Genomic DNA, 25,426 nt, shown 5'->3' with positions numbered 1-25,426 from the left:
TGTCGACATGCGCACGACGGTAATGGGAACAACGCGGCCCACGTGAAAGCCATTCCACGACGTAGAAGGTTGCAGCGCGAGGAAAGGGAGAAAGTGGGAGAGTAGCAACGTCTATATGCGTAGTATGATGTGCGCGCAACGATCGAGGACGTCAAGACCCTACTTCATAATAAGGTAGACGAGGTAGAAGAGAGTTGAACCACAAGAAATAGTCATGCCTTCACCCACCGATCAAGCCTGCCCAAGGACAGCATCGCCTCTGACCATTGATGCAACTAACCCCGACTCTAGAAAAGGAAAAAGAAGAAAAAGAGAAAGAAAAGAAAAAAAGCAACTTGTTGGACCTGAAAGCATTATTACTCGCATTTGTAGGTAGCACACAAGAAAACTAGTTTCCTTAGGATCGACTTTTATGCACGCCGAATGAGGGAGGGCAAGGGAGGATGATAAAGTGGGTGGGGGTCTCAGCCTCAGCATTCGCGTCCTCGACGCAAGACGTGACATGGAGCCTGCATGGGTGTGTAGCGGAACACGCAAGCCAAAAGAAAGCAATGGAGATCTGCCAAAAGGCGCCAAGCAGAAGAGAATACTGTAGTAGATGTTACATTGCCCGACAGTATTTTCGTTGCGTGAGAAGGACAGTCTTTGCCTGCTTTACGTCGTTTCCCCGTCCACCAAGCAGTAAGACAATGTCTCACCTACCGCGCCGGACTACTTTCGCGCGCACCTTGGCACACGCTCTGCTGTACTATCGTAGATAAAGAAGCATGGAAGGGGTGGCTGCACGCCAGCTCAGGGAGGGCATGCCTGATTCAGGGGTCGTACACATAGAAGACCCACAGTGGCGTCGTCTGGCCCTCGGAGCTGTGCTCTTGAAGGAACGTCCTACGGGCCCATGACTGACTCTCTCTCCCCCCTCGCTCTCTCTGCACTTTTCTAACCTGCAATTTATTTCCATATTCTCACCTGTCGCCTTCTAATTTGTTTGTCATGTGATGACCAGAGAAGAACGGTGAGATTCGACGTATGAAGAACCAAGTTGTTCGATCTTGATTGTCTGTGGAGGAGGCTTATAATCCTCGCCGCCCAAGATGGCGAGAGAGCCGTCTCCCAGTATGTATGCGCCTCCGCCGACGAGGGCCAGATTGCGAAACAAGGAGTACATGTTCGCGCTGTTTGCTGCAATCTTTGTGTTAGCATGCTACTTCTACGTGAGGGAAGGATCCGACACTCGGGCAATATCATCTCTTCCGAAAGAGATAACACCACCACCGATCAGTGACGCGGTTGCGGCAGAACCACCATCATCACCAATCTCGCCTGGGACGGCCGAGATTGATACCACATTTTTGGACCATGATTCCTCTTCATCCTCATCATCATCTTCTTCCGACAGCTCCAGCTCCAGCAGCAGCAGCAGCAGCAGCGACGACAACAGCGACGATGGACGCGAGCAAGCAGAGGGCCACAGCAGCAGCAGCAATGATGCAGGCGGTGTAGCAGTCCCAAGCCCGGCGTACCTGACCAAGTACAGCCCCAGGGCCGTCATCATCGAGTCGTCCATCATCCCGAACCTCATCCCGCTGATGCTGCACTTTACGACCATTCTTGGCCCCAGCTGGGGCATCATCCTCTTCACCCTCCAGGACAACTGGATCGAGCCACTCTCCCCGGCCTTCCAGCGTCTCAAGACCTCGGGCCACATCGAGATCCGCTTCCTACCCGCCGACACCGAGCTCAGCAACTCCCACTCCGTCTCCGTCTTTCTGACCTCGCCGTGGATCTGGCAGCAGGTCGAGCTGGCCAAGCGCGTCCTCCTCTTCCAGTCCGACAGCATCCTGTGCGCCAAGTCCGAGGCTGCCGTCGACGATTACTTCCAGTACGACTTCTTGGGCGCCCCTATCGCCCCCATGTACGGTTCCGGATACAACGGCGGGCTGTCGATCCGCAACCCGCGCATGTTCCTACAGATTGTGCGGGAGACAGATTTTGCCACGAGCGGGCACGAGTTCGAGGACCAGTTTTTCTTTGCCGAGCTCGAGAAGCGCGGCGCAGAGCTGCCCGACCAAAACGTGGCCAAGACGTTCTCGGTCGAGACCATCTACTACGAGACCCCGCTGGGCTATCACCAACCGCAGAGGTGGCAGGCGGCGCATATGGAGAGCATCGAGGACTGGTGTCCCGAGGTGAAGATGTTGATCGGCAGGAGGGCGCAGTGAGCGGCTAGGTTTTCTCTCAGCCGTCCATCGAGCTGGGCTAGACAACAAAGGGAAGGCCGGTCGCGCTGTCGGAGCTTCTTTTTGTTGTTTGTGAGACACGAGAGATGAGATGAGACTCTTGACGATCGGCGTATAAGGAGACACCAGGGGATCGTGAATACAAGAGTGGACTCGCGAGCCTCAAATGTCACTGTCAACGTGACTCTCTCGCCTCGACTCGGCTAAAGAAGCGAAAGCTTGGCAACATGCGAGACTGGCGGCCCCTCACATTTTCATTTGGATGAGTCGGGACTTGCTGGAACCACATCCAGCTTTCGTCGCACGTGGTCTCCCTGCTGTCAGTATTTCGCACGATGAGCCAGGTGATACCTCAAGTGCTCTCTTTGCCCTTCGAGAGCCAAGAAAAGGACACTCACTCCACACGGCTCGCCAGACTGGAACACGAGTCGGCACATTGAGGACCCATGAAAAGCGGCTGTGCGCACCTGGGCGATGTGGATCCGTCTTTCGTCCTTCGTCTTCATATCTGTGTTGGGAGGACAATCGCTCGAATCTGTTGTGCGACACCATAGAGGCTTTGCACAGCCTTGTGTAAATTTAGATGACATCAATAATCTCAGACCCCAACCTGTGGGTGCGTACGTTCTGCGGACAGCATAAGAGAGACGTCGCGCCTTGCCGCTGAACGTAAACAAAGCTGTGCATGGGGTCTGTGTTGTGGCGCACTATCGGAAACTGGAATCCCCCTTCTGGAATCACTGCAACGTCTCGAAGACCAATCCCCCTTCTGCAGAAAGACGTCGGCCAAAATGTTAGGCTTGTAAAGGTTAATAACCGAGATAAAACTCAATAGTCTTCTCGTGTATACAACTGTAGGCAGAATTTAGTCTCCTCACAAATTCCAAAAGACCCTCCCACGTGCCTCTCTCTGGCTCTATGTGGGCCAGCTTGGGCTCGACTTTGTGGCTCGCTCCATAGCTCCATGGCTTCATGGCATCACGGCGCCAGGCCAGTGCGTCTGCTGAGGAAACTCATCCCATCTTCTGAGATTGAGAAAGGGATGATTGTGGCCGAGCCAGTTGCATGAAGTAGTACTAGTAAGAGATCAAGTGGAAGATCCACATCCAGCAACGCCGATGGCCTGGTAGAGGTGAAACGTGAACACATCGGAAGCCTTTGGTCGCCCTGTGAAGTGCGTGCAAAGGCCCTTGTGCAGTGTGGCCCGTGGGTGATCAGCACTGGTTGACAGCGGCTGTCATCATGGGTATATTTTGTGAAAACCCCACACAAGCCACGAAAGCTGGAATCCTCCTCGAGATTCGTCGACGGGGTTTTCTTGTTTTGCAGGTAGGCCAGTACCTTGATGGGCTACTACTGACTGGGACAGATCACCAGTCAGAACCTATTGTACTACTATAGTACAGAGGCCGAGAGGGTTTAGTATATTACGCCGTCCCAGTTGGAGAGCCATTTGCCTATACTCAGAGGGAGGCATTGGTGCCGATGGTTTCCACTGCGTTTCAATCGGGGGCACAAGACAAATCACCATTTCAGATGAGCCTTTCTCTAAAGGAAAGGGTCTCTTGTACATAGTATTCCAACACGCGAGGTGCCTCAGCAAAACGCTGCAGTCGGCGGATGCTGGCCCCCGAGGCACCGACCTTGTGGAGACCAATTCGACAGGCGCTTAGGACCCCGAAGACACAGGCGGCTGCTGTGACCAGCCAGTGGGCCCACATTGCTTGAGCAACGAGCATGTCTCTCACTCTTTCAGTCTCTCTTTAAGGCTGCTTCCTAGGATGACAGGGCTGAGTTGCTGCGCCTGCAGTGGAGGCTGAACAGACAAAATCCGTATCATTTGTCGACACATCCTCCTGTTGTCGTATACATGGTACGTAAACCTGGTCTCATGTGTAGGTGCAAGGCGGTCTCGAGGCTGGCCCGAGTGATGCGGGCCACTGTGATCGTTGGGTGGCCAGGACCATTGCCAGCGAATCGGTCCGGTAGTGAAGGCCTGACCTGAAGGACAACCAGACACCCATTATTTTATCTTGTCTGCAAGCCGCTCTGTGCAGACCCTCAGCTGCCAAGGGGCAGCTGGTCGTATTTGTGTGGCGAGCAAAGCATGAATTCCACTGGCACTGGAATCCCGGGTCAGACGAATGGTGCATTGATCGGCGCAAAACGAACCGGCGCCAGCATTGAGGCAGTGCTCGGTTTAATACGACAACTCGCCAATCCATTACACCTTGTGCGCACCCATCCATCCACGCCGTCTGCGCAATCACAAAGCCTCGTGGGCCATCAACTGTCATCGCCGTCGTCCTCATCGGATTTAATCCCTTTCAGCATTCCGAGCTACCGTGATTTCTTATGAACCTTCATTGTTCCGTATTGTCCTAGGACGGCGCATCCTTCCTGCAGTACTATGGTAAGCAGTAATCAGGAATAAGGCAGTGCAGTGTAGTCAGTCGTAAACAGCCTCGTTTGTGACGATCTGAGGACTGCTTCCTTTTACCATCACCAACCCAGGAATGTGGGCAAAAGAAACGAAAGCAGAAAAAGAGTGGTAGACAGCGAGGAGAGACGCGACAGCCTGTACATTAAGGTTATCAGCTATTGCCATGTGTAGTCTAGAAAGCAGCAGAAAGGAGAAAAAGCAAATTGCAGCAGGAATGAAGACAGACGCTCGATGCTACTCCGCTTGGCTTGGCAGCCCACCGTGAGAAATACGCAGTAACGTTTTGTGCAAATCAGCGGAGATTGATGACTTCAGAGGCAGGACGCCGCACGCTGTGCTGTCCCCCTTGGCTGGATGGCCCCTTCCCCCACCCCAGGTCGTGATCTACCCTGTCCAGGCGCAGGGGTGAGGTCATTAACCGGTAGAGACCCCCCCCCTATGTTCCTTCCTCTGCCTTTTTAGTGGATGGAATTCAGTCAGCCCCCACTACCCTTGCACCTTTACTACAGCAGAAACGCCGTCGACGTCAGGAAATGCACAACAGACGATGGTAATTTGACGAGGAATTAATTTCTGGAGAGGCTCATCCTAGACCTTGCCCCCACCCTGGTCTACTATAGTATGATGGTACACCCACTCCTCACTACTGCAACTTCTGCACCTGCCCAGACTCTGATCCCCCCCACCCCCCATTTCGGTTTCATATTGTTGATCTCAGACCCATGTCTCTGCCCAGACTTTTAATCCCGTCAAAAGGAATGGAATCTTGGGTTTCAAGCAAATCCGCGCCCATATGATGGAATCAACTTGCCCTGCCCCCCCTTGTCTCTTTACTCGTTGCATCTTGTTCACACCCTTTGTCGTTAACTTTCGTAGGCTGGCTGCTAATTTCCTGTTTTCCTCCTTCCTTTCTACCATCGACGACATACCTTGAACTCTTTCCTTTCCTTCTTCTTTCCCCTCCTCTACATTTTTCTTCCTAACCCTACCAGTTTCTAACCATTGATCGCCATTTCAGTCGCCATCTTATCATTTGCATACAGCTAGAGACTTGGGTACCTTTTTTGACCTGAGATTTACGGAGCGCTACCCACCCCTATTCTTGTTGAACCAAATTCAGACGTCATTTACTTTTTTTTTTTGTCCGCTCGAGGCACGAGTCACGAGAAGATCTTCACATGCGGAGATGGGGGATTATAATGCGTTTAGACCCGGCGGTGGTGATATCGAGATGAATGCCGGGGCAGAGAGGATACGGACAAACAACACATCGACCACGTCAGGAACAAGCTCTGCAAACGAGTTCACCAAGACGGAGCCTTCCTCCGAAGACGACGACGGGCCAGAGACGGACTACCAACCGATCAACTGGAAGAGACTTTTATTCACGCCCAAATACATCGTGCTATGGATCGTCCTCATCATCATCGGCGTCCTCACGGCCGTAATAACGTTGAAACATGACCAGGTGGTGGCAGCCCTGCGCCCATTCGCAGAGAAGGTCCGCGACATAACCGCCGGGTGGCTGATCTTCGTTGCGGTTCTGTTTGTCATCTCGTTCCCGCCCTTGTTCGGCCATGAACTGGTTGCGCTGTTGGCTGGTGTTGTGTACGGCCTGTGGATAGGATTTGCGGTCGTCGCGGCTGGCACTTTCATTGGCGAAAGTAAGCATAGACTCGTTTCCTTCTGAGCAAAGATGTTCCTCTTCTATTCCGAGGTTTTGCACTGGGCTCGCTGACAAGGATTTTGCGCAGTCGGAACCTGGTTTGCGTTCAAGAGGTTTCTGCGGAAGAAGGCAGAGAAGATGGAGAGGACCAACCTCACATATGGAGCCATGGCCAAAATGTGTCGTGATGGTGGCTTCTGGGTACATTTCACAGCCCTGCCGTTCCCCACCGGAGAATTTTTGTTTCCATTTAACTGACTTGGCCTTGTTACACTTATCTAGATTGTCTTCGTGATACGCCTTTCCATTGTCCCTTCGCATATGTCAACTGCGGTCTTCTCCACCTGCGATGTTAAATTCTGGTACTTCGCCGTCTCAACCTTCTTCACCCTTCCGAAGCAACTGATTCTGGTGTACCTGGGCGTGCTGCTCGTCGGCGGTCAATCCGACTTTCTCGTCAAGTTTGCCTTGTTTGGTGTTGCGGGTGTCGTCACCGTGGGGGCCGGTGTGTGGATTTGGTACAAGATGATCAACATTAAGAAGGATTTGCTCGCGAAGCAGGAACAGAGGAAGGCGAAGCGGGCGCTGGCCAGGAACAACAGCTACCACTCCTCAGATGTCCAGGGGGCCACAAACGAGCAGCAGGCCAATGGCAGGGCATGGCAGCCCCAGGACGACGACATGAGCAACGCATATGCGGCACAGACCTCGTCGCCGGTGGTTGGCGGCACGGCGTGGCAGCAGCAGCACCAGGACAACGACATGGGGAGCGATACATATGGGAGCAGCACATATGCGGTACAACAATCGCCCCCGACATATGAGGCGTACAGGCCGCGCACGGCGCAGAACCCCGCGTACGCTGCCGACGGCTTCACCCCGTATCGAGCAGGTTCCTACCGAGCGGAAGAAGCAGACCTGGGCACATACGGAGGACGATACGAGTACCCTGAGACATATAACAGCCCTCCTAGGACCAAGCCAGAGGAGACTCGTGATTTCATCTAAGACACACGCGCGCGCGCACACACAAACGCGTAAAGAGAGGGAGAGAGACGTTGGAACTACATACAACAACAACCACCACCATGGGGCTCGATACACTTTTGTTGATGATTGCATTTTGGCGTTCGGGGAGCGGTGTCGGCCGGCCTGATAAACCTCCAGCCGGGCGACTGGACATGACATGTTTGATGATAAAAGGGTTGAAATTGAACAACACACGGCGTCAAGGGAGAAAGGCAAAGAGAGATCTCGGTACACTGACACAGGCCAATCTATGATCTTGGGAGGAAACACCCCACACATAACTGGGAGCTGTACGACAAATGAAATGTACAATCTATGTACTACGCTTGCTTTTTGGACTTGAGAGACGGTGCATGCTTTGCCCGCACCGCTAGCAGACAGACTGTTTACCAGTAGTAGCTCAAGCATTGAATTCGACACAAAGCATTCTTAGAATGCGACAATCTTCATTGCTTATGATTTATAACTCGAGAATAAGATAATCCTCCAGACATGAAGTGAAATTCAGCAGAGGTAGAAAAACCTGAAACGTATCCGTTTGGTTTGGGCAGCCAAGTTTCTGCTCCACGCTCCTGGACTGGACAAGAGACATTCCTAACGTGTATCTCTACTCACCTGTCTGTCTTGCTGAGCGCTATAACCTCACGCTATGCTGACGAACTCTGCCTTTGCATCTTTGTGTCCTGCAAATGGAGCTCATATCACCAACCAGGCTGACTGACTACCTCTTCCCAGAAAAGGTAAGCAGGCAGCCCTAAGAACCTTGGGCTCTCCCTGCCGCCCCTCCTAAATCCAACAGGCCTGATGATTCCAGGTCCGATAGACAGTTATTACTCTCTGCTCCCTTGCCCAGCTGGCTTTCCCCTCATTTCACGAACCCCCATGACGCCTCAACATCTCGGCCACCTTGCTGTTCATATTACGGTCCATATCCTGACACATCTTCTCCAGCCGGAGGTCCTCCCGTATCGAGTCCACCTCCTGGTTCCCCAGCATAAACCTCCACGGCGTCCATAGCACGTAGTACCCCGCGGCGCAGAACAGGCCGACAGAGCCAGTCCTCACGACGCGCCTGGCCAGGGTGCCTAATACCTGGCTCCTGCTGGCGCCGCCAGCGCCGTAGTGTATTTGTGAGTGTGTTTGGGGTTGATGATGTGTCTGGCCGCCCGAAAAGTGTGTGATGTGCCCGTCCGCGCCGACCGTGCCCATCGTCGCACTCTGTGCTGCTGCTGCTGCTGCTGCATACTGCTGGTATTGCTGCGCGTGCGCCGCGGCGGCAGCGGCAGCGGCAGCAGCAGCCCTGTGCCCACTCTTTGCCCAGCTCCGCGCCATAAGCCAGGCTGCCAGACCGAGTGCGACGGGGCGATCATAACTAGCGGCAACGGCGGTGCGGGTGATGGGCTCGAGGACGGCGTCGCGCTCGCGCAGGGACAGGCGGCGGCCGGCGGCGCGGGTGTAGAAGAGGAGGGATTCGAGGCACTCGTCGCGGAAATCGGCGTCCGAGTAGCCCCAGAGCAGGCTGAGGGCGGGGAGGGCCGGGTAGCGAAACCAGGGGATGGTGGTGATGTACGAGGTGTTGCGGCGGAGCCAGTCGTCGACGGCGGCGTCCTCTTGGGGGGTTGGGTTGTCGAGATCTGCGGGCAAGGGTGGGGGCGGGTCGGAGCGTGCGGAGGGTGTGTTGTCGTTCTCTGGTGAAGAAGAGGCGGAGGGGAACGAGGAGGAGAGGAAGGGGTTTGATATTTGAGGTGGTAATTTGTCTGCCATATTTTGTTTGTCGCACTTTTTTCCTCGGCTGGGGAAGAAGAGGCGGAAGAAATGAGGTGCAATGTTTCTGTAGGGTGTACTACATGTGTAGCATAGAGAGCGTTCTGGGAGGCTCTAAGGAACAATTAACAAAAAAAAATAGAGTGTGTGCTTGAATCTGTCGTCAGTGTTGCGCAAGGGCGGGAGGATCATTTAGAATCGAAGGTTGGATGAAGGAGCCGTTGATGGTATTTCGTGGTGGGTCTTTGCATGAAGCAGGGGTTCACTGAACGTTCTGATGGTAGAAGGCCCGGAAGGCCCCTGAGCGGCCCAACAGTGCGACAGAGGGCTGCCAATGTGGCGTCTGGATTTCTAGATCCCACCAGTAACATGTTTCATGGGGGCGCCTAGCAGCAGAAGCAACTACACTACTACCATAGTAGTGCAACAGTAGTTGGTGACCTGAAAGGGTGCTGTACATGGCACTGTAAGTACTGCATCAGTAAGCGGGGTCACACTTCGTTCATCAAGCAGTCTTGTATGAATTGTTCTTGAGATGTCTGAGACCGTTTCTTGCTTTCCTTCTCCCTCTCTCCCTTGAATATTTTTCACACACACACGCTCTCTCTCTCTCTCTGTTGTATGTCAAAAAAAAAAAAAAAAAAAAAAAAAAAAAAAAAAAAAAAGGTCTGAAGTAGTTCATGCAGCACGCCTTCCCCCCTCCTGCTCCTTCTTCTCTGCACACGCCAAGAAGGCCTGCATCTATCCTTGCTAGCATACTTCAAGTAGTCTCTTCAAGAATCAAAATAAAAGTTGATCCGAAGGCTAGGTTTGCTCAATCTGTATCCCACTCCAAGACACCTATGATTCTTGTAACAGACTGATCTAATCGGAACTTCCAGATACCGCTTGCAAAGGACTTATATGGATACATGCAGCACTGTCTGAAATTGTCTATGATCCACAATAAATCTCCATGTCCAAATCAGAGGTTCAAAGGCTTGTTGTGGAGTTTGCAGGGCAATGTGACAGATTATTTTCCAAGTGTGCTTCTTTAGGCCGGGTGCACGTATCCCTGCACGGAATTTCACGCCAGCATCATCGCCAGACGCTCTTGCCCTGTCTTTTGCTATCATGCCCCTGTTTTTTTTTCCCACTAACAGATGCCCACCCCCTCCTTGCTCCTTCTCTCCCCTCTCTTCCTATGTGCTCTGAATACTAATCGTTTTCTGCCTACGCATTCTGATTCCATCATTCTTGAGTTTCAATCATTAATTCTTCTCTTTTCATGTCGCCAACTGACACATCACTTGCTAATTTTTTAGATGTTTAACTCTTTGTTCTTTACCCCCAAGTGAGATTGAAGGCCCATCATACAAAAACCCGCCTCACCCCAACAAAACCCGAGAAGCTGTCCCCACCCAACGCCTTCAGCCCACCGCGTAAACGTGACAGAAACACGAGGGAAGACGCGATCCCACCGAGATCTAGCTTGAGTCACGTCATCCGTCTTGTATTGAGACCGCAGCTATCAATGCCAACACTCGCAGCATGGCACCAGGAGGAGCACCAGGACCACCTGTAGGGGCACCAGGCCCAGCCCGTGACCTGTTTATCCTCCCAGGTTTCGCTCCTCGGCTGCAGCTGGAGCTGGATGTCAGGTCTGCGTCTTTCCGAGCTATCTGGGTGCGAAGGACATACACAGACGACAGCGTCCGAGACAGGGTCCGAGATTGCATCAGTGCTGGTGGTGGAGGAGCAGGAGGAGGAGATGGCCAGCGGTCCCCCGAGACACTCTTCCAGGAGGTCTGCTACGGCAACAACGTCACCCTGCTCTTCCGGCTCTGCTTCCACCTGAGCGACTTCTACGGGTCTGCCACGCTGTGGGAATCCATGGCCCGCGGCTTCTCCACAACACCCGGGGCGATCGAGGACATGGTCAAGATCCTCAGCCGTGCGCGCAGTGCTTACATTGAGCAGCACGGTCCTGCTTTGCGGTCGGGGGCTACCAAGGCCGCCGACCTTTGGATCGACTACGTCGAGACCCGAGGAGCTGCCCCGCGCCCACATAGAGGAGGTTCCGCGGCGTTCCACAGGGTGGAGAGCTACCTCGCAAACGCGGCTGGCACGTTTCTGCAGATGGACTCGGCCGCCATACTCGACCGCCCACGCTCGCGTCCTCCTGCCTCTACCTGGCGACCCTCGCGCAAGAGGTCGAGATCTCCACAGGGCAGTTGGGACGGAGACCAACCGGGCCCAAAGCGTACGTCCGTGCACGTGCCCACACCCAGCCCTGGCCCCTCTCACAGGCGGGAGCCATCTTCTGGTGGTAGTGCTGCGGCCGCGCTCGATGCCGTGGCCGCTTCGTCGGTCAACTCTGAGGTGGAGGCCGCGAGGCAGGCAGGTCAGACACCAGGCAAGGCCGAGGACGTTTCCAAGGCGCAGCGTGTTCCTCCCTCGTCGGACGGTGGCAGGGCCCCTTCTGTAGAGAACACGTATAGAATCCGCAGTTGTGCCAGCCAGGACAAGACTCCCACGCCGTCTCCCGGGGAGCTCCTGGCAGGGGGGGAGGAGGACGTGGTAGCGAGACTGCGGCAACGGATTGAGCAGCTTGAGAAGGAGAATGCTGCGCTACAGAGAGCCGAGATCCAGGAAAAGGCTGCTGCGAGCACAGACCCTTTGCAAAAGCTGGCCTCGTTCGAGAAGAGGCTGGCAGAGACAGAAACCCAGCGGACAAGGGATGCAGAGAATGCACAAGCCATGATTGCGTCTCTAGAGACGAAACTGTCCACGATAGCTGCTTACACGGAGACTTTGCAGGGGTTACAGGCCAAACTTGGTTCTCTCGAGAACAGGCTGGTTCTTCTGCAGACCGCTCCGCCCGTCGAGGTGCCATCCCGTTCAACAGTAACGAAGCCATACGCGGGAGAAGACGATCTGCGCGGGCTGGAAGCAAGGGTGGCAGCTCTCGAGCACGAGGGGAGGCCTTCAGACCCGCCGGGAGAAGGGGAAACGAGTGTCGGGGCCGAGCCAGCCATCGCACGGGTGGAACATCGCCTCGCTATGCTCGAGGGCACATTATACGCGTCTACAGCCATGAACACTCCTTCCACGAGAGACATCATGGACCGCCTCAGCGCGCTCGAGGCGCAGGGGCCGAGATTTGTCAAGACGACGTTCGACGCGCCCCAGACGCCCAAGAGCCCGTCCCCATCACACGACGCCACGATCCAGCGCAACATGGAGAACATGGTCAACAAGAAGATCCAGAGCCTCCCCACGATGGCCTCGGTGACTGAGAAGGTCATCCAGATCGAGACGAGCTTCAGAGAGATGTTCACCCCATACCAGAGGGACACGAACGCGCGCTTGGACACGGCGGAGAAGGAGATCGACGCGTCCAAAGTCCGAATCAAGGAGCTCAACAAGCAACTGAACAAAAATACGAACGAGTTAGACAAGTGGAGCGCTTCCATCAAGGGGCTGGAAGGCGCCGTTACGAAACTGATCAACAGGCCCAACACCGCCAGCGGCGGTCAGGTCGCACCATGCCCGAATAACGACGAGCTTGCGAGTTTGAAACAAGCGATCAAAGAAGAGGAGAAAAAGCGCGAGGCGGCTGCTGCAAAGACGGCCTTGCTGATGAACCATGTCAACAAGATCGATACAGAGGTCGGAGAGCTGCTGAGGCATCTTCAGCCAGATGGCCTTTAATATATGATGTAAGACGAAGCGACAAGCGTTGCCTTGCTGCAACTGATTTTCCTGTCTCTTTAGCAACATCAACTCTCGGATAAATACGTTTCTGCCGAGCTCACCCAGCTCCGGCTTGCCTTGCTTTACTGGAAAGTAAAAACTGTCGGGCCCGACTATGATTTTTATTTTATTTTTCTAATGAGTCAACAACACTAAGACGGCGAAACTCGCTGTTCCGTATAAGTCCGGAGTCAGGGGTGCCAATCGATCCATTACGAATACGAACGGGATAGGCCACACTCTCCCTCTCTCACACACATACCAAAGCATACACACAACCACAAGGAACATGGCACCTCGCCAGTGAGCGTTCATCTGGAGGGAACGTGGGGTAAAAACAGTACGGACCAGGCTCTTTGGCGCCTCGTTGAAGCTTCCTCACAGCGAGAAGACGGCTGAAGCAGGCATGAGGGGTAGTGGTAGTACATGGTCAAGAGGTGGTATTCGAAGAAGGGAAAGAAAGAAAAAGAGAGGGAGAGAGAAAGAATATGTTTTGAAGCAAAAAAAAAAAAACCACACCTGAGGAGCTCTTAAGTTACGACGTCTGGGACCTCTAGCAATCACAAGAAACACTTGTACCAATCACACGGCAGCTCGCTTATGTGTTGACCTTGGAGGCGTTCGTTGCCGAAGTACCCGAATTGTCCGAATCCACCGAATCTTCCGAAACCTCCGTGATGCACGGCTGACAACGCTTGCGGTTCGGGGCCTTCGTCCTGGCCGGCTTCCCCCGAGGGGGCATAAGCCTGTGATGAAATGAATAGTCTTGACCATGATGGAAACTAGGCAGATGGCTCCAGAATTTGTATAAAGATGTTGCTTTCGACCTTGATCTGGTCCTCGTACCTCGATGTTCTCATCAAACAGTCACACACACACACAAGGATTACTACTCTTCACCAACCTTTTCTTTAGAAGCCTTCACCACGCACAACACATGATTACCTGAACACACACACACACAAATATACACACACACACACACACACACACACACACACACACACACACACACACACACACACAAATACACACACACCACAAACAAGATGGCCGACAAGACCAACACCAACACGTCCGCAGCCAACCAACCTAGGATCGCCATAGCAGGCGGCGGCCCTGGCGCTCTCACCCTCGGCGTCCTCCTTTCCCAGCGCAACATTCCCTTCACAATCTACGAGCTCCGGCCCCGGCCCACCGAGGCCCAGCTCGACGAGCCCTCTGGCTCCCTCGACCTGCACGATGGGTCGGGCCTGGACGCCATCCGCGCCTGTGGCCTCTTCGACCAGTTCCTGCCCTACACCACAGACTGCGAGGACAGCATGGTCCTCACAGACATGAGCGGTGCGGTTGTGCACTCTGACTCGGCCAAATCGCAAGAGGACAAGTCGTGGCGGCCTGAGATTGCACGCAATAACATCACACGCCTGCTGCTGGGGGCGCTGCCCGAGGGGTGCGTGCAGTGGGGGACCAAGGTCGTCAAGGTGGAGAACGCGCCTGTGGACGGCACGACGACAGGCGAGGAGGGTCAGGCGGTTCTGGTGACGACGCAGAAGAGACACACAACAACAACAACAAGAACAACCGAGAAGGACGGCCAGCAAGGGCTGCAGAAAGAAGAAGAAGACACCACGCCCACGACGGAGTGGTACGACCTCGTCATCGGCGCCGACGGTGCGTGGTCCAAGGTGCGGCCGTTGCTCAGCCAGGCCAAGGTCGAGCTCAGCGGCGTGCAGTGGTTCCCCCTCGTGATCCCGTCCTTCAGCAGCCGGTTCCCAGAGTGGTCCGAGTACACGGGGCGCGGCATGTTCCTCTGCCTGGGCAACCGGCACATGTTGTGCTCGATGCGCGGCGTGCGCGACTGCGCGTACGTGGTGCTGTCGATCAACGGCGCGCGGGCGGGCAACGAAGCCGCCCAGGCGCTGGGGACCATCCCGCTGGCCGAGGCGAAGCAGCGTGTCCTCGGCGACGAGGCGCTGCTCGGGGCGCACGGCGACAAGATCAAGGACTTTGTCGGCCTCGCCTTTGACGAGCAGATAAAAGCACAGGGCGAGCAGGGCCGGCTGCAGGCTGCGCAGCTGGTGGCGCTGCCCCAGGACCACCGCTGGGACCACCGGCCCCACGCCACGCTGATCGGCGACGCGGCCCACGTCATGCTGCCGTCGGGCGAGGGCGTCAACCTGGCCATGCTGGACGCGCTGGACGTGTCCAGGGCGGTGGGGGAGGCATGGACGGCGGTGGGCGGCCGGAGGAAGGGGTTTCAGGCGGCGCTGAGCCCGCTGCTGAAGAAGTGTGAGGAGGGGATGCATGCGCGGGCGCAGAAGGAGGCGGCGGAGTCGGTGGCTATGAATAATGTGATGCTGGGGCCGGATGGGGCGCAAGGGATGGTTAAGTTTATGGAGGAGATGATGGCTCGTATGCAGGCGGCTGGTGCTGGTGGACCGGGGGGGAGGAAATGAGGGGGAGGAAGGGCATTCATTTTTCAGCCTTTGCAAGGAAGCTTTTCCTTTGGTGTTGATGGGGCGTTGTGTAGAAAGAACCTTTCCATGTTGATACTGTGAAACTTGTAGTGCCGTCATGGCACGGCCTCGTCTAGATAGGATGTTCATACTCCACTTATGAATTAGAAAAAGAGACGAAACTCAATACTGCAAGAATATGATGCCCAGATTGCTGTTCATAATGTCTTTTGTATCCATTTATAGTCTTGCTCCAATGAGAAATATGCCCTGGTAGTGTTGATCTAAACATAGACAACTTGTCATGGAACCAAATACAGCAAGAACATGATCATATTTTGGCCACCTTGACACTACCATTCTGGCCTCTGCCGTTCAAGCATTCATCAATCACCTTGGCAATGGCAAGACACTCCTCGTCCCGCATGCGTGTGGTCGATATCTGGATAGAGAGCGGTGCCCCTTGGAGGTTGTCCAGGTTATCTGCCCAGCAAAAGACATCAGCATTGCTTACCAGGAACAAACAAGAACTTTCCAAAAGAGAAAGCAAATGAATAAAATCAGGAAAGACTCACATGCAGGGCCTGTAGACCCAGCCTTCTTCTCAAATGTCCCTGAAAGATGAGCCTTGGTGGCCCTTCCAAAAGGCAGCACACAAGCCGGATACTGAAACAAACCACGACGGCCCCCATCAAGTCAGCAATCTTAACCAAAACCAAAAAGAACGAGAATAAACCATGAACCCTTCCAAAAACTCACATCCAGAAAATTCCAAAGCCCCGTATAAGGCGCGGCCCCATACTGATCATGCTCGACCGCCGTGCTCTGCGCCCCCGGCCCAACCACAGCATCCAACCTCCTCCCAACCCAGACCCGCCGCCAGGCCTCCTGCATCTCAGCCCGCTTCACATGCAGCACCGCCAGCCGCCCCAGCCTGTCCTCGGTCCCCCCACCGCCCCCATTCCCACCCTCCTCCTCCTCCTCCTCCTTCTTCTTCCTCATCGTCCTCGTGTCAGGCACGACCGTCCGATCCCACTGGACCTCGCGCATAACCCCCCTGCTCGCCACGATGGACCCCACAAAGGGCTCGCCGCCGCGGGCGACGGTGTTCATGGCGGTCCTGTCGAGGCCGAACATCTGGAACGCGGCGTCGTAGCTCGGGGCGACGAGGCCCTCCTGCGACGTGAGCGGGACGATCTCGTGGCCTGCGCGGCGGAGACGGTCGGCTGCTTCTGCGAGGGTGTTTCGGACGGTGGGGTGCAAGGGGAACAGAGGGTCCTCGGCGAGGAGGCCGAGGCGCAGGGGCTGTTTTGTTGTCGGGGGAATCGTGCTGGCGTGGCGCCAGGGGATGTCGAGGGCTGTGGCGTCGAGCAGGGCGGGCCTGGCGTCGAGGACGGCCTGCATGAAGATCTCCAGGGCGTTCAGGTCGTGCGAGAGGGGGCCTGCGGAGGCGGTGACGGTGTGGAGGCCTGGGTCGCCGAGGGGGGCTTGTTTTCCGTAGGGGACGCGGGAGGCGGTGGGTTTGAGGCCGTATAGACCACAGCATAAAGAGGGGATGCGGATGGAGCCTTTTGTTTTTTTGGTGCGTACATGTGTATGTATCAGTTCAGGAAGATATAGAGGGAGAAGAGAGGGATAAAGGGAAGAGGAGGGACAGAAAAGGGTGGGTATATACCAGCGACATCTGTGCCAACACCAAGTGGCGAGCCTCGGAAGGCTACGAGGGCACCCTCGCCACCACTCGAGCCTCCTGCGGTCAAACTGGTATTCCACGGATTCAAGGTCCTCCCAAAGACATTATTGTCCGAGTCTGCCGTCTGGAGAAACAGAAAAAGATCAGTAAATATGAGGGGGTTCTTTCTCAGAAACAGACACATGAGGGAGAGCAGGATGCCAGAGAGAGAGAGAAGAGAAAGAAAAGTAAAAACCAAAACACAAACCATGAGCGTCTGAGGAATGTTCGTTTTGCAAAATAGCACCGCCCCCTGCGCAAGGAGCACGTCAACCAGGCACGAGTTCTCCTGCGAGGGCCCATGGTCGAGGTAGTCGACAAAGCCCAGCGTCGCCTCGACACCGCGGACCTGGAAGGAGTCCTTGATGCTGATAGGCAGGCCGTGCAGCGGGCCCACGGGCTGTCCTCGCTCTCGGAGGGTATTGTCTAGATGACGAGCCCTTTCCTGCGCTTCTTGAAAGAAGATCTCGGTGAGACAGGATGTCTGCATTGTCATTTTGGTTGTCATGTTAGCCAGGATAGAGAGAGAGAGAGAGAGAGAGAGAGAGAAGACAGACCAGCTGTTGCGCGATGGCAGCCCTCTTGCAATAAGCCACCGTCACCTCTAGCGACGTGAGTTCCTCCGAGCGAAGCGCCTGCAGGAGCTGAGACACGCTGTACGCCTCCGTGATGTGGAGCTCTCTCGCCGTCAGGAGCCCCGAGCGGCGCACAATGTCGAGCTCGATGAGGTTGTTCCTCGACGTCTCCAGCGGCTGCTTGAGGTCCTGCACCGCGCTCGAGGGCAGCCTCCATGCCTTGGGGATCAGATCGTCACGCTGTCTGCGTTTTTCGGCCACACGGGTCTTCCAGGCTTGAGAGTCTACGCCGGCCATGATGTTGATGTTGGGGAGTCTAGGAGGGAGGGAGCAAGGGTCCGTCGAGGGGGGGGGGGAGCCTCGGTTGGTTGGGAGTTATAGGAGAGTAAACGAGGGCTCTTGAGTTGGATAAATTGGGCTGGGCTGGTGTATACAAAAGTTGAACATTCAGATATCAGGAGGACGAAAACACCGTCGGGCTTTGTGAATACTATTGTTTGCATGTGCTCCATGTGGTTTACCTGGTTCGCGAGTGCGGAGAAGCTGGTCTGGTATCGTCTACGGCTGAGTAAGGTGGATCTACTGTTACTTGGAGGAGTAAGGATTGGAGAGTGCACTGCAAATGTCATCTCAGCGACTCGATATTGTGGCATTTTTTTTTTTTTTTCACCTGTGGCCAGCCAGTGAGGGGAGTCGTAAAGATGAGGTGTACGTAACTCATCCATTTAGATCGTGTATACCCTTTTTCTTACTTGTCTCTCTTGTGTAACAGTCGCCTGTATAGTTTGTGCTTACTCCGAGGTCAGATTTGCGTATGTATTGACGAATCATCGAGCAGCGCCACAACATCAAGATTCGCCAAATAAAACGACCAAACTCTTTATGTTCTGCACTCTTTGATATGTACTGGGTGAAGTCTCAATCACATCTCGTGGCTCGGAAGACGGAATGAATGCACCCTGTCCACCCATGAGAGGAGGACTACCTAAGTAATCAAACCAGCTAGCCAGCCAGCTCACCACGCCTTACCTGCAGCCAGCATTGCAGTGCAAGACGCAGAGGCAGTTGAGATACCCTGCTATCTCTCCTTTACATTACACACAAAGAACTTACCACAGTATGCTAAGGTAGTACTCTATGTGGCACAACGATCTCCGAATGCGCATGTTATGTGCAGGGCGCTATAAGTCCAGGGGTGAGGGGTGGCGGGCTGCAAGGCACCGCATGCACATCGCATCTCATCTCAGCCGAGCCCATGTACACAGAAAAAGGTGTGGTAGTATCGACCACGACGTTCTGAGCAGGTGGTGACGGCTTCAGAGTTCTTATAATAGTATCGAACAACGCTCTATCGCCTGCAGACATGCAGTTTAGACAGGTGGAAGGGGGGCGGGGACGAAGATCTGCACGCTCCAACATAGTAAGGATATGTGCATGTGTCACCAAGAAGTGTACCATAGTTATAGCGCGCGGTACGGTGAAATGATAGGGACCGACAAGACATCCACACGGGGAGTGTTTCTACTGTAGGTGGAGAAACAAGAAACCAGTTGACGTCTCCGCTGCGATAGACCATAGTGGAACCCAATGGTCGGTGTAAAAAGAAACAAAACAAAAAAACAAACAAAAAGAAAGTTAAGAAAGACGAAAGATTAGAACAGACGGAAACATCGGGGCCAAGCTTTGACAGAGAGAGAAAAGGACAAACAAAAAATAACTCTAAAAGAAAAAGGGGTAGGGGCAAAACACTGGGGGCGAGCGCGCGCATGAACGTTGTTGGGGATACAGTAATTAAGCTCTTGCTTGCCTGGGTATGGAACCCCTTCTGCAATGTGACCCAACCTTTGGACGACCCGCACCGAGGATAGAGGCGAACCAAATAGCCAAGAAGACGGGAGGACTTGCAGGACAAGACCACGATTCAAGTCCAGACCGTCGTCCGTCTTCTCCAAAGCTGGCCATTCCTGCAGTAACTCCGATTCGAAAATGATTCAACAATCCTCACACTATTGATTCCAGCCGCAGAACTAACCACCAACACACCAACTTATTATCCACTCTGACAGCCTTCTAGCACTTCTTCCAGGTCCTCTTCCCCATGTTTTTTTTCCCTCTCCCCACGATCTCCTTCCAGCAAAACCCCACGATTTCGGCTTCTACATCTGGGGGAGACGGAGGGGAAAGGGGACAGCGGAGATTGAGGAGCTATGTGACCCTTGGAAGGGGGCCTCGGAGGCTGGCAGAAGTGTCCAAACCATACTACACACTATACTGGCATAGTGAACGGAGACTAGAAGGGCGCCTTTGTCCGCACGTGCTTTGAGAGGCTAACTTGTTTTCCGGCACGCATGTGTAAGCTGGCTGGGCTTCGGATCTAAAAGACAACGCCGCTGGATGTTTCTGGACATTGACCGTGCGCTCTTGAGGAGAGGACAAGGAGGAGAATGATGTAGACCAAGAGGCCTGATTGCTTTTGTCATGACCAGAAGTGATACCGCTCGGCAATGTCCCAAACCTGGAAGTTGGAGGGGGGAAGTGGACATCTCCTCGCCCCCAATTCCCTGTCCATCATGCCGTTCTGCCGTGTTCCCCGTGGGGGGTGGAAACATGACATCGTGCAAGATGGCAGCTGCAGGGAAATCGGAAGAGAAGAATGCCATAGTAGAAAGAAAAGCAGGAACAGGTAGAGCATCATAGGAAGGACTACCTCAGGGGAGTATTTCTGGACTCCGCCCCGGCGCAGCTGTCTACGCAGGGCTTCCTCTGCCGTCGACCACCAGAAGCGGGTCTCTGGTCCGTTCCTCACTACGTCAAGGATGTGGACATGGGTGGACGCGTTAGCTAGACGGGTCGGGCTGTCGATCCTCGTCTCTTGGTCTCCGTCGCAGTAAAAGGAAATACCAAGTACTGCATGATATCGTGGTATAGTACAGTATACTTTGATGGCAAAATGTATGGTGCTACTGCACCCACCATCCATGGGACCCCCTCCTCTCTTGTCATTCTCCCTCTCATCTCGGCCGAGCTGGGGGCCTGGCAATGCTGTTTACACCGAGCATGGGGATTGTCCAACCTTTTTTGGGTTCCGTGTCGGTCAGAAGTATATAAACGAGATGCCCTCTGCAGGATGATTCCATCTCCAATGAAGAGAAAAGAGAGAGAGAAGTAGGAGAGAGTAGACGAAGAAAGACCAAGAGGCCCTCAAGTCCACGATAACGACACTTTTCAAACGAACGCTCCGTCGTTCCTTGTTGTTATTGCGTCTTCGCTCATCCCATCACTACCCTCTCTCTCTCTCTCTGTGTGTGTGGCTCTCTTTTGCTCTCTACACTTTCTCTACCATGAGCCAACGGCAAATGTCGCGGAAGGCCCTCGTGGTCGCCACGGCGCTGGCCATGTCGGCGACAGGAGCCCATGCCGTCGCCACCCTCGACGACGTGTGCACCTCGTCCTACGTCGCAGCCCACCTCCCAGCAAGCGGCTTCTACGACTACGTCGGCCTAACCATCAACAGCGACAGCGTCACCGCCAACCCGGTCACCAACTACACCGTGGGCCCCACCGACTCCAACTTCTTCCCTGCCGCCAACTTCGACTACTGCAACGTGACCTTCACCTACAGCCACGACGGCCGCGACGACTCTGTGCTGCTCACGCTGTGGCTGCCGTCGCCCGCCAACTTCCAGAACCGCTGGCTGTCCACGGGCGGAGGAGGCTATGCCATCAACTCCGCCCTGGGCTCTCTGCCCGGTGGCGTCATGTACGGCGCCGTGTCGGGCCAGACGGATGGTGGCTTTGGCATCTACCAGGAGAATGCCATCTCCACGTTCCTGGTCGAGAACGGCACTGTGGACTGGCAGAATGTGTACATGTTTGGGTACCAGGCCATCCGGGAGTTGAGTCTGGTCGGGAGAGCATTTACCCAGAACTTTTTTGAGATGAACGGTACCAAGCTGTACACGTACTACCAGGTAAATTATTCCCTATTCTCTCTCTCTCTCTCTCTCTCTCTCTCTCTTTTAGTTATAAATATATACATGATTACTGACACATATTCTCTCATCAAACAGGGTTGCTCCGAGGGTGGTCGTGAGGGCTGGAGCCAAGGCCAGCGGTTCGGCGACGCCTACGACGGCGCAGCCATCGGCGCCCCGGCCTTCCGCTTCGCCTTCCAGCAGGTGCAGCACTTGTACTCCAACGTGGTCGAGCAGACGCTGGACTACTATCCTCCGCCCTGCGAGCTGGAGAAGATCATGAACGAGACCATTGCCAACTGCGACGGCCTCGACGGCAGACTGGACGGCGTCGTGTCCCGCAACGACCTGTGCGTGGCCAACTACAACATCAGCGCCACCCTGGGTCTCCCTTACTACTGTGCTGCCTCCAGCGGTGGCTTCGGCAAGAGACAGTATGGCGGCGGCAGCACGCCGGCCCAGAACGGCACCGTGTCCGCCGAGGGCATCGCCGTGGCGCAAAAGATCATCGACGGCCTGCACGACGACGACGGCAAGCGGGTGTACTTCTCGTACACGCCTACCTCGACCTACACAGACGCCGAGACCACCTACAACACCGAGACGGGCGAGTGGGAGCTGGACGTGACCTCGCTGGGCGGCTCCTTTGTCGAGGTCCTCCTCGAGCTGACGGTCGGCGACAACCTGCCCAACCTCGACAACGTGACCTACTCGACGCTCCGCGACTGGATCTACCAGGGCTGGAACGAGTACCAGGACAGCCTGATGACCAACTGGCCCGACCTGTCGCCCATCAACAACGCCGGCACCAAGATCATCCACTACCACGGCGAGTCCGACTACAGCATCCCCACCGACTCGTCCATCCGCTACTGGAACTCGGTGCGCCAGGTCATGAACCCCGGCGCCTCGTACAACGACAGCGTCGCCGCCACCCAGGATTTCTACCGCCTCTTCCTCGTCCCCGGCGGCTCCCACTGCGCCCCCAACACCTACGAGCCCAACGGGCCCTGGCCCCAGACCAACCTGGCCGTGCTCATCGACTGGGTCGAGAACGGCAACGCCCCCGACACCCTCAACGCCACCGTGCTGCAGGGCGACAATGTCGGCCAGAACCAGCAGATCTGCCTGTACCCGCTGCGCCCCTACTGGGCCAACAACGGCACCACCATGGAGTGTGTCTATGACGAGGCCAGTATTGAGTTCTGGGATTATGACCTGGACTCGTTCCTGCTGCCCGTCTATTAAATTAGGCTTGTCATGTTGGACCGTGTGTTGCTTCAACAACTGGACTGCAAGAAGTAGTTTAACTAAGAGTTATGTCTAATGTTCTTTTCATGAAAGAAAACAATGTATATATTGTATATATAAAATATAGTATGATGTGCAGTATATCTTGTCACGACTTGTAGTAACTCTTGCAGAAAATGAAAAAGGCTTACCTGAAGACTGAACAATTTGTGTTGTTCTCCAATCACTACTCTTGTTTCCAAAGTCAATATACTCTATTCCTCTCTGGAAATCTCAAAAGGCGGAAGACTTATAACGTATAATCAATGTCAAGACTGAAAGATTCATGTTAGCAACTCAACTAAACACAAAGTTGAATAACAAAGGAAACTCCGATACTCAGCTTATCCTTTCCAACAACTCTTCTTTTCTCAACCTAAGAGACCTCATCCCCTCCTCATCCCCTCCTCCTCCTCCTCCTCCTCCTCCTCCTCCTCCTCCTCCTCAACCCTCCTTGCGAATCTCCAGCGCCTGCGCCACATCAAAAGGATCCGACCCAATCTCCTGCTGCGCCAGCCCAGCCAGATGAACCCGATCCACAGGACTATCATCCAAAACAAGCACACAGTGCTCCACAGGCAAAGGCTGGCCCGCGCGGTTCGTCCTCGCAAACGCCTGCGCCAGCTGCGCCGCCCCGGCACACGGGCTCGTCAGCACCTGGTAGTTAGCCACCTGCAGGTTCAAGCCCGCCGCGGCGCCGGCCATGGTCGCCACAAAGGTGCGCGCCCGCCGCGCCGCGCTCCGCCCGCGGTCGAGGCTGTTGAAGTCGTCCTCGACGCGGGCGCGCTGGCCGCGCGAGAGGTCTTCGTGGTAGAGCACGGGCTCGATGGCCCTGGGGCGGAGCGCCGGCTCTTGTCTGAGGTACGCGTACAGGAACACCGCGCTGGCCACCGTGGGCGCCAGGACGACCACCTTCTTCAGCACGAGGTCGTGGTCGACAGGGCCCTTCTGGAACCGGGCGGGCGTGGTGCTGGCTGGTGCAGGGCGGGGGCGCACGTCTGCATTGGCTCGGTCGATCTCGGCCAGGAGGAGGCGCAGCTTGGGGCTGTCGCGCCCGACCGTCTTCCAGAACCGCTGCACGTCGGGGAGACGCAGGATCTGGGTCCTGTCGTCCAGGGCGCGGATGGAGCTGCGCATGTGCGCGTCGTGCACTTTGAGCGTGCCGTCGTTGAGGAGCCGTGCCGCGGCTGGGAACAGGGAGACAAAGTAGAGCTCGTCGAGGAGCCGCTTGGGGATCTTGTCGAGCAGGCCTGCGTGGCCGAGATTCGCGGTGCTGCTGTGTTGTCTGGCGGTGTCGGCGAGTCTCTGGACGTGCGCCCTGAAGGCCTTGGGTGTGGGCGCCGAGACGATTCGGGGCTGGACGGTCTGGATGCTCGAGACGGGCTGGCCGAGGAACAAGGAGCTGTGTGAGAAGCGCACGACCATCTCCGGGCTGAAAATGGCTTGGAATTCATCCTCGAACGCGCGGGTGTGTCTCTTGTCTCCTTTTTCCAGTGCCTTGTTGTAGAGCGTGACGAGATTGGGCATGCGAGAGTGTCGGAAGACGTCGATAAGTTGCATTGGGAACACGATGTTCTCAATACCTGTATCTCCAAAGGGGGTGCCTGTGACAAGCCAAATGTTGGCGTCGAGAATGAATTTGTGAATCCTGTGAGAGAGAAAGAAAGAACAAAGAAAGTTAGCAACACATCTTTTTTTCCATCTGTATTCAGTCCTGAAAGGAGGAGGGAACCGTCTTCTCGCTTATGAGAAACTACTTACATTGCCAATATCATAGGAGCACGCCCTCGGTCGTAAATGCCAGGAAGATGAGCCTCATCGATCAGAGTCAAGCCCACCGGAGCTGCATAGACAGTCTCGCGCTCGAAAACACACTTGGGGTGCGGGCGCGGGCGCAGGTTATTAGGACGATGCTGAAAAGTCCGAAAAAAGGATTCGTCGCCGTGCGATACAAGAAAAATGATCGAGCCCACCGACTCAAGCGTCGCATGGCTGGTCCACTCGAGATCGAACGTGTTCCGGACCACCTCCTTCTTGGTCACGGCGCCCATCTTGAACTTGTCCTTGAAGCTGTCCAGGCTGCGCTTGAGGTGTGATGAAACCTCAGCGCCCTGCGAGACGACGACAAAATTGTAGACAGAGGGCCTGAACTCGGCAGCCTCGATCGCCTTGGTCCAGCCCGCCATCATCGCTCCAGGCACCTGAATAAGAGACGCCCCAGGCCGCAGCAGTTCCGCGATCCTCCTGGTAAGCCCGTCCGGCACGCAGTAGCACACCACATCACCAGGACGCTCCCGCTGGCTTGGACATTGTTGTTGTTGTTGTTGTTGTTGTTGTTGTTGTTGTTGTTGTTGTTGCTGCTGCTGCTGCTGCTGCTGCTGCTGCATTCTATCCTTGGCGCCCATGGGGAGGTGATGGTGTGCAAACGGAGACCCCCAGTCGCGCAGACAACGGCCCTTGGACGCAGCGACCAGTGCCTTGAGAGCCACGGCCGCCAGGACAGTATGCGTCTTCCCAAGCCC

General features: G+C 55.1%; 8 protein-coding genes across 8 annotated transcripts; 6 read left to right on the top strand and 2 right to left on the bottom strand.

The window, feature by feature from the left end:
* Positions 1–1,091: 1,091 nt before the first annotated feature.
* M406DRAFT_344582 (uncharacterized protein) lies at positions 1,092–2,219 on the top strand (the record flags this gene model as incomplete). The annotated part of the gene is made up of 2 exons (XM_040921991.1): positions 1,092–1,192; positions 1,412–2,219. 2 exons carry the CDS (start codon positions 1,092–1,094, stop codon positions 2,217–2,219), a joined length of 909 nt encoding a protein of 302 aa, XP_040782287.1.
* A 3,941-nt stretch (positions 2,220–6,160) lies between these two features.
* M406DRAFT_232865 (uncharacterized protein) lies at positions 6,161–6,931 on the top strand (the record flags this gene model as incomplete). Its single annotated transcript, XM_040915918.1, has 3 exons — positions 6,161–6,344; positions 6,435–6,547; positions 6,629–6,931. Coding segments are annotated over 3 exons (600 nt in total), but the record flags the coding sequence as incomplete, so codon positions are not given.
* Positions 6,932–7,812: 881 nt separating this feature from the next.
* Positions 7,813–9,139, bottom strand: M406DRAFT_349652 (uncharacterized protein; the record flags this gene model as incomplete). Its single annotated transcript, XM_040922485.1, has 1 exon — positions 7,813–9,139. The coding sequence occupies one exon, from the start codon at positions 9,137–9,139 to the stop codon at positions 8,246–8,248; it is 894 nt and encodes a 297-aa protein (XP_040782285.1). The 3' UTR covers positions 7,813–8,245.
* Positions 9,140–10,380: 1,241 nt separating this feature from the next.
* On the top strand, positions 10,381–11,170 carry M406DRAFT_272748 (uncharacterized protein; the record flags this gene model as incomplete). Its single annotated transcript, XM_040918158.1, has 1 exon — positions 10,381–11,170. A coding segment is annotated over exon 1 (501 nt), but the record flags the coding sequence as incomplete, so codon positions are not given.
* A 913-nt stretch (positions 11,171–12,083) lies between these two features.
* Positions 12,084–13,374, top strand: M406DRAFT_354815 (uncharacterized protein). The gene is made up of 2 exons (XM_040922998.1): positions 12,084–12,840; positions 12,896–13,374. The coding sequence occupies exon 1, from the start codon at positions 12,182–12,184 to the stop codon at positions 12,830–12,832; it is 651 nt and encodes a 216-aa protein (XP_040782283.1). The 5' UTR covers positions 12,084–12,181; the 3' UTR covers positions 12,833–12,840; positions 12,896–13,374.
* Positions 13,375–13,923: 549 nt separating this feature from the next.
* On the top strand, positions 13,924–15,498 carry M406DRAFT_286241 (salicylate hydroxylase; the record flags this gene model as incomplete). The annotated part of the gene is made up of 2 exons (XM_040918665.1): positions 13,924–14,409; positions 14,521–15,498. The coding sequence occupies 2 exons, from the start codon at positions 13,924–13,926 to the stop codon at positions 15,331–15,333; spliced, it is 1,299 nt and encodes a 432-aa protein (XP_040782282.1). The 3' UTR covers positions 15,334–15,498.
* Positions 15,499–15,664: 166 nt separating this feature from the next.
* On the bottom strand, positions 15,665–17,937 carry M406DRAFT_247693 (amidase; the record flags this gene model as incomplete). The annotated part of the gene is made up of 6 exons (XM_040916482.1): positions 15,665–15,816; positions 15,909–15,999; positions 16,093–16,901; positions 17,009–17,150; positions 17,274–17,549; positions 17,623–17,937. 6 exons carry the CDS (start codon positions 17,935–17,937, stop codon positions 15,665–15,667), a joined length of 1,785 nt encoding a protein of 594 aa, XP_040782281.1.
* Positions 17,938–21,035: 3,098 nt separating this feature from the next.
* On the top strand, positions 21,036–22,862 carry M406DRAFT_32974 (uncharacterized protein; the record flags this gene model as incomplete). The annotated part of the gene is made up of 2 exons (XM_040920458.1): positions 21,036–21,611; positions 21,711–22,862. 2 exons carry the CDS (start codon positions 21,036–21,038, stop codon positions 22,860–22,862), a joined length of 1,728 nt encoding a protein of 575 aa, XP_040782280.1.
* Positions 22,863–25,426: the final 2,564 nt, after the last annotated feature.

This window comes from Cryphonectria parasitica (assembly GCF_011745365.1).
Source record: "Cryphonectria parasitica EP155 unplaced genomic scaffold M406scaffold_1, whole genome shotgun sequence".
Classification (NCBI taxonomy): domain Eukaryota; kingdom Fungi; phylum Ascomycota; class Sordariomycetes; order Diaporthales; family Cryphonectriaceae; genus Cryphonectria; species Cryphonectria parasitica.
Note: the sequence above shows the minus strand (reverse complement) of the source record. Positions and strands in the feature narration are given on the sequence as shown.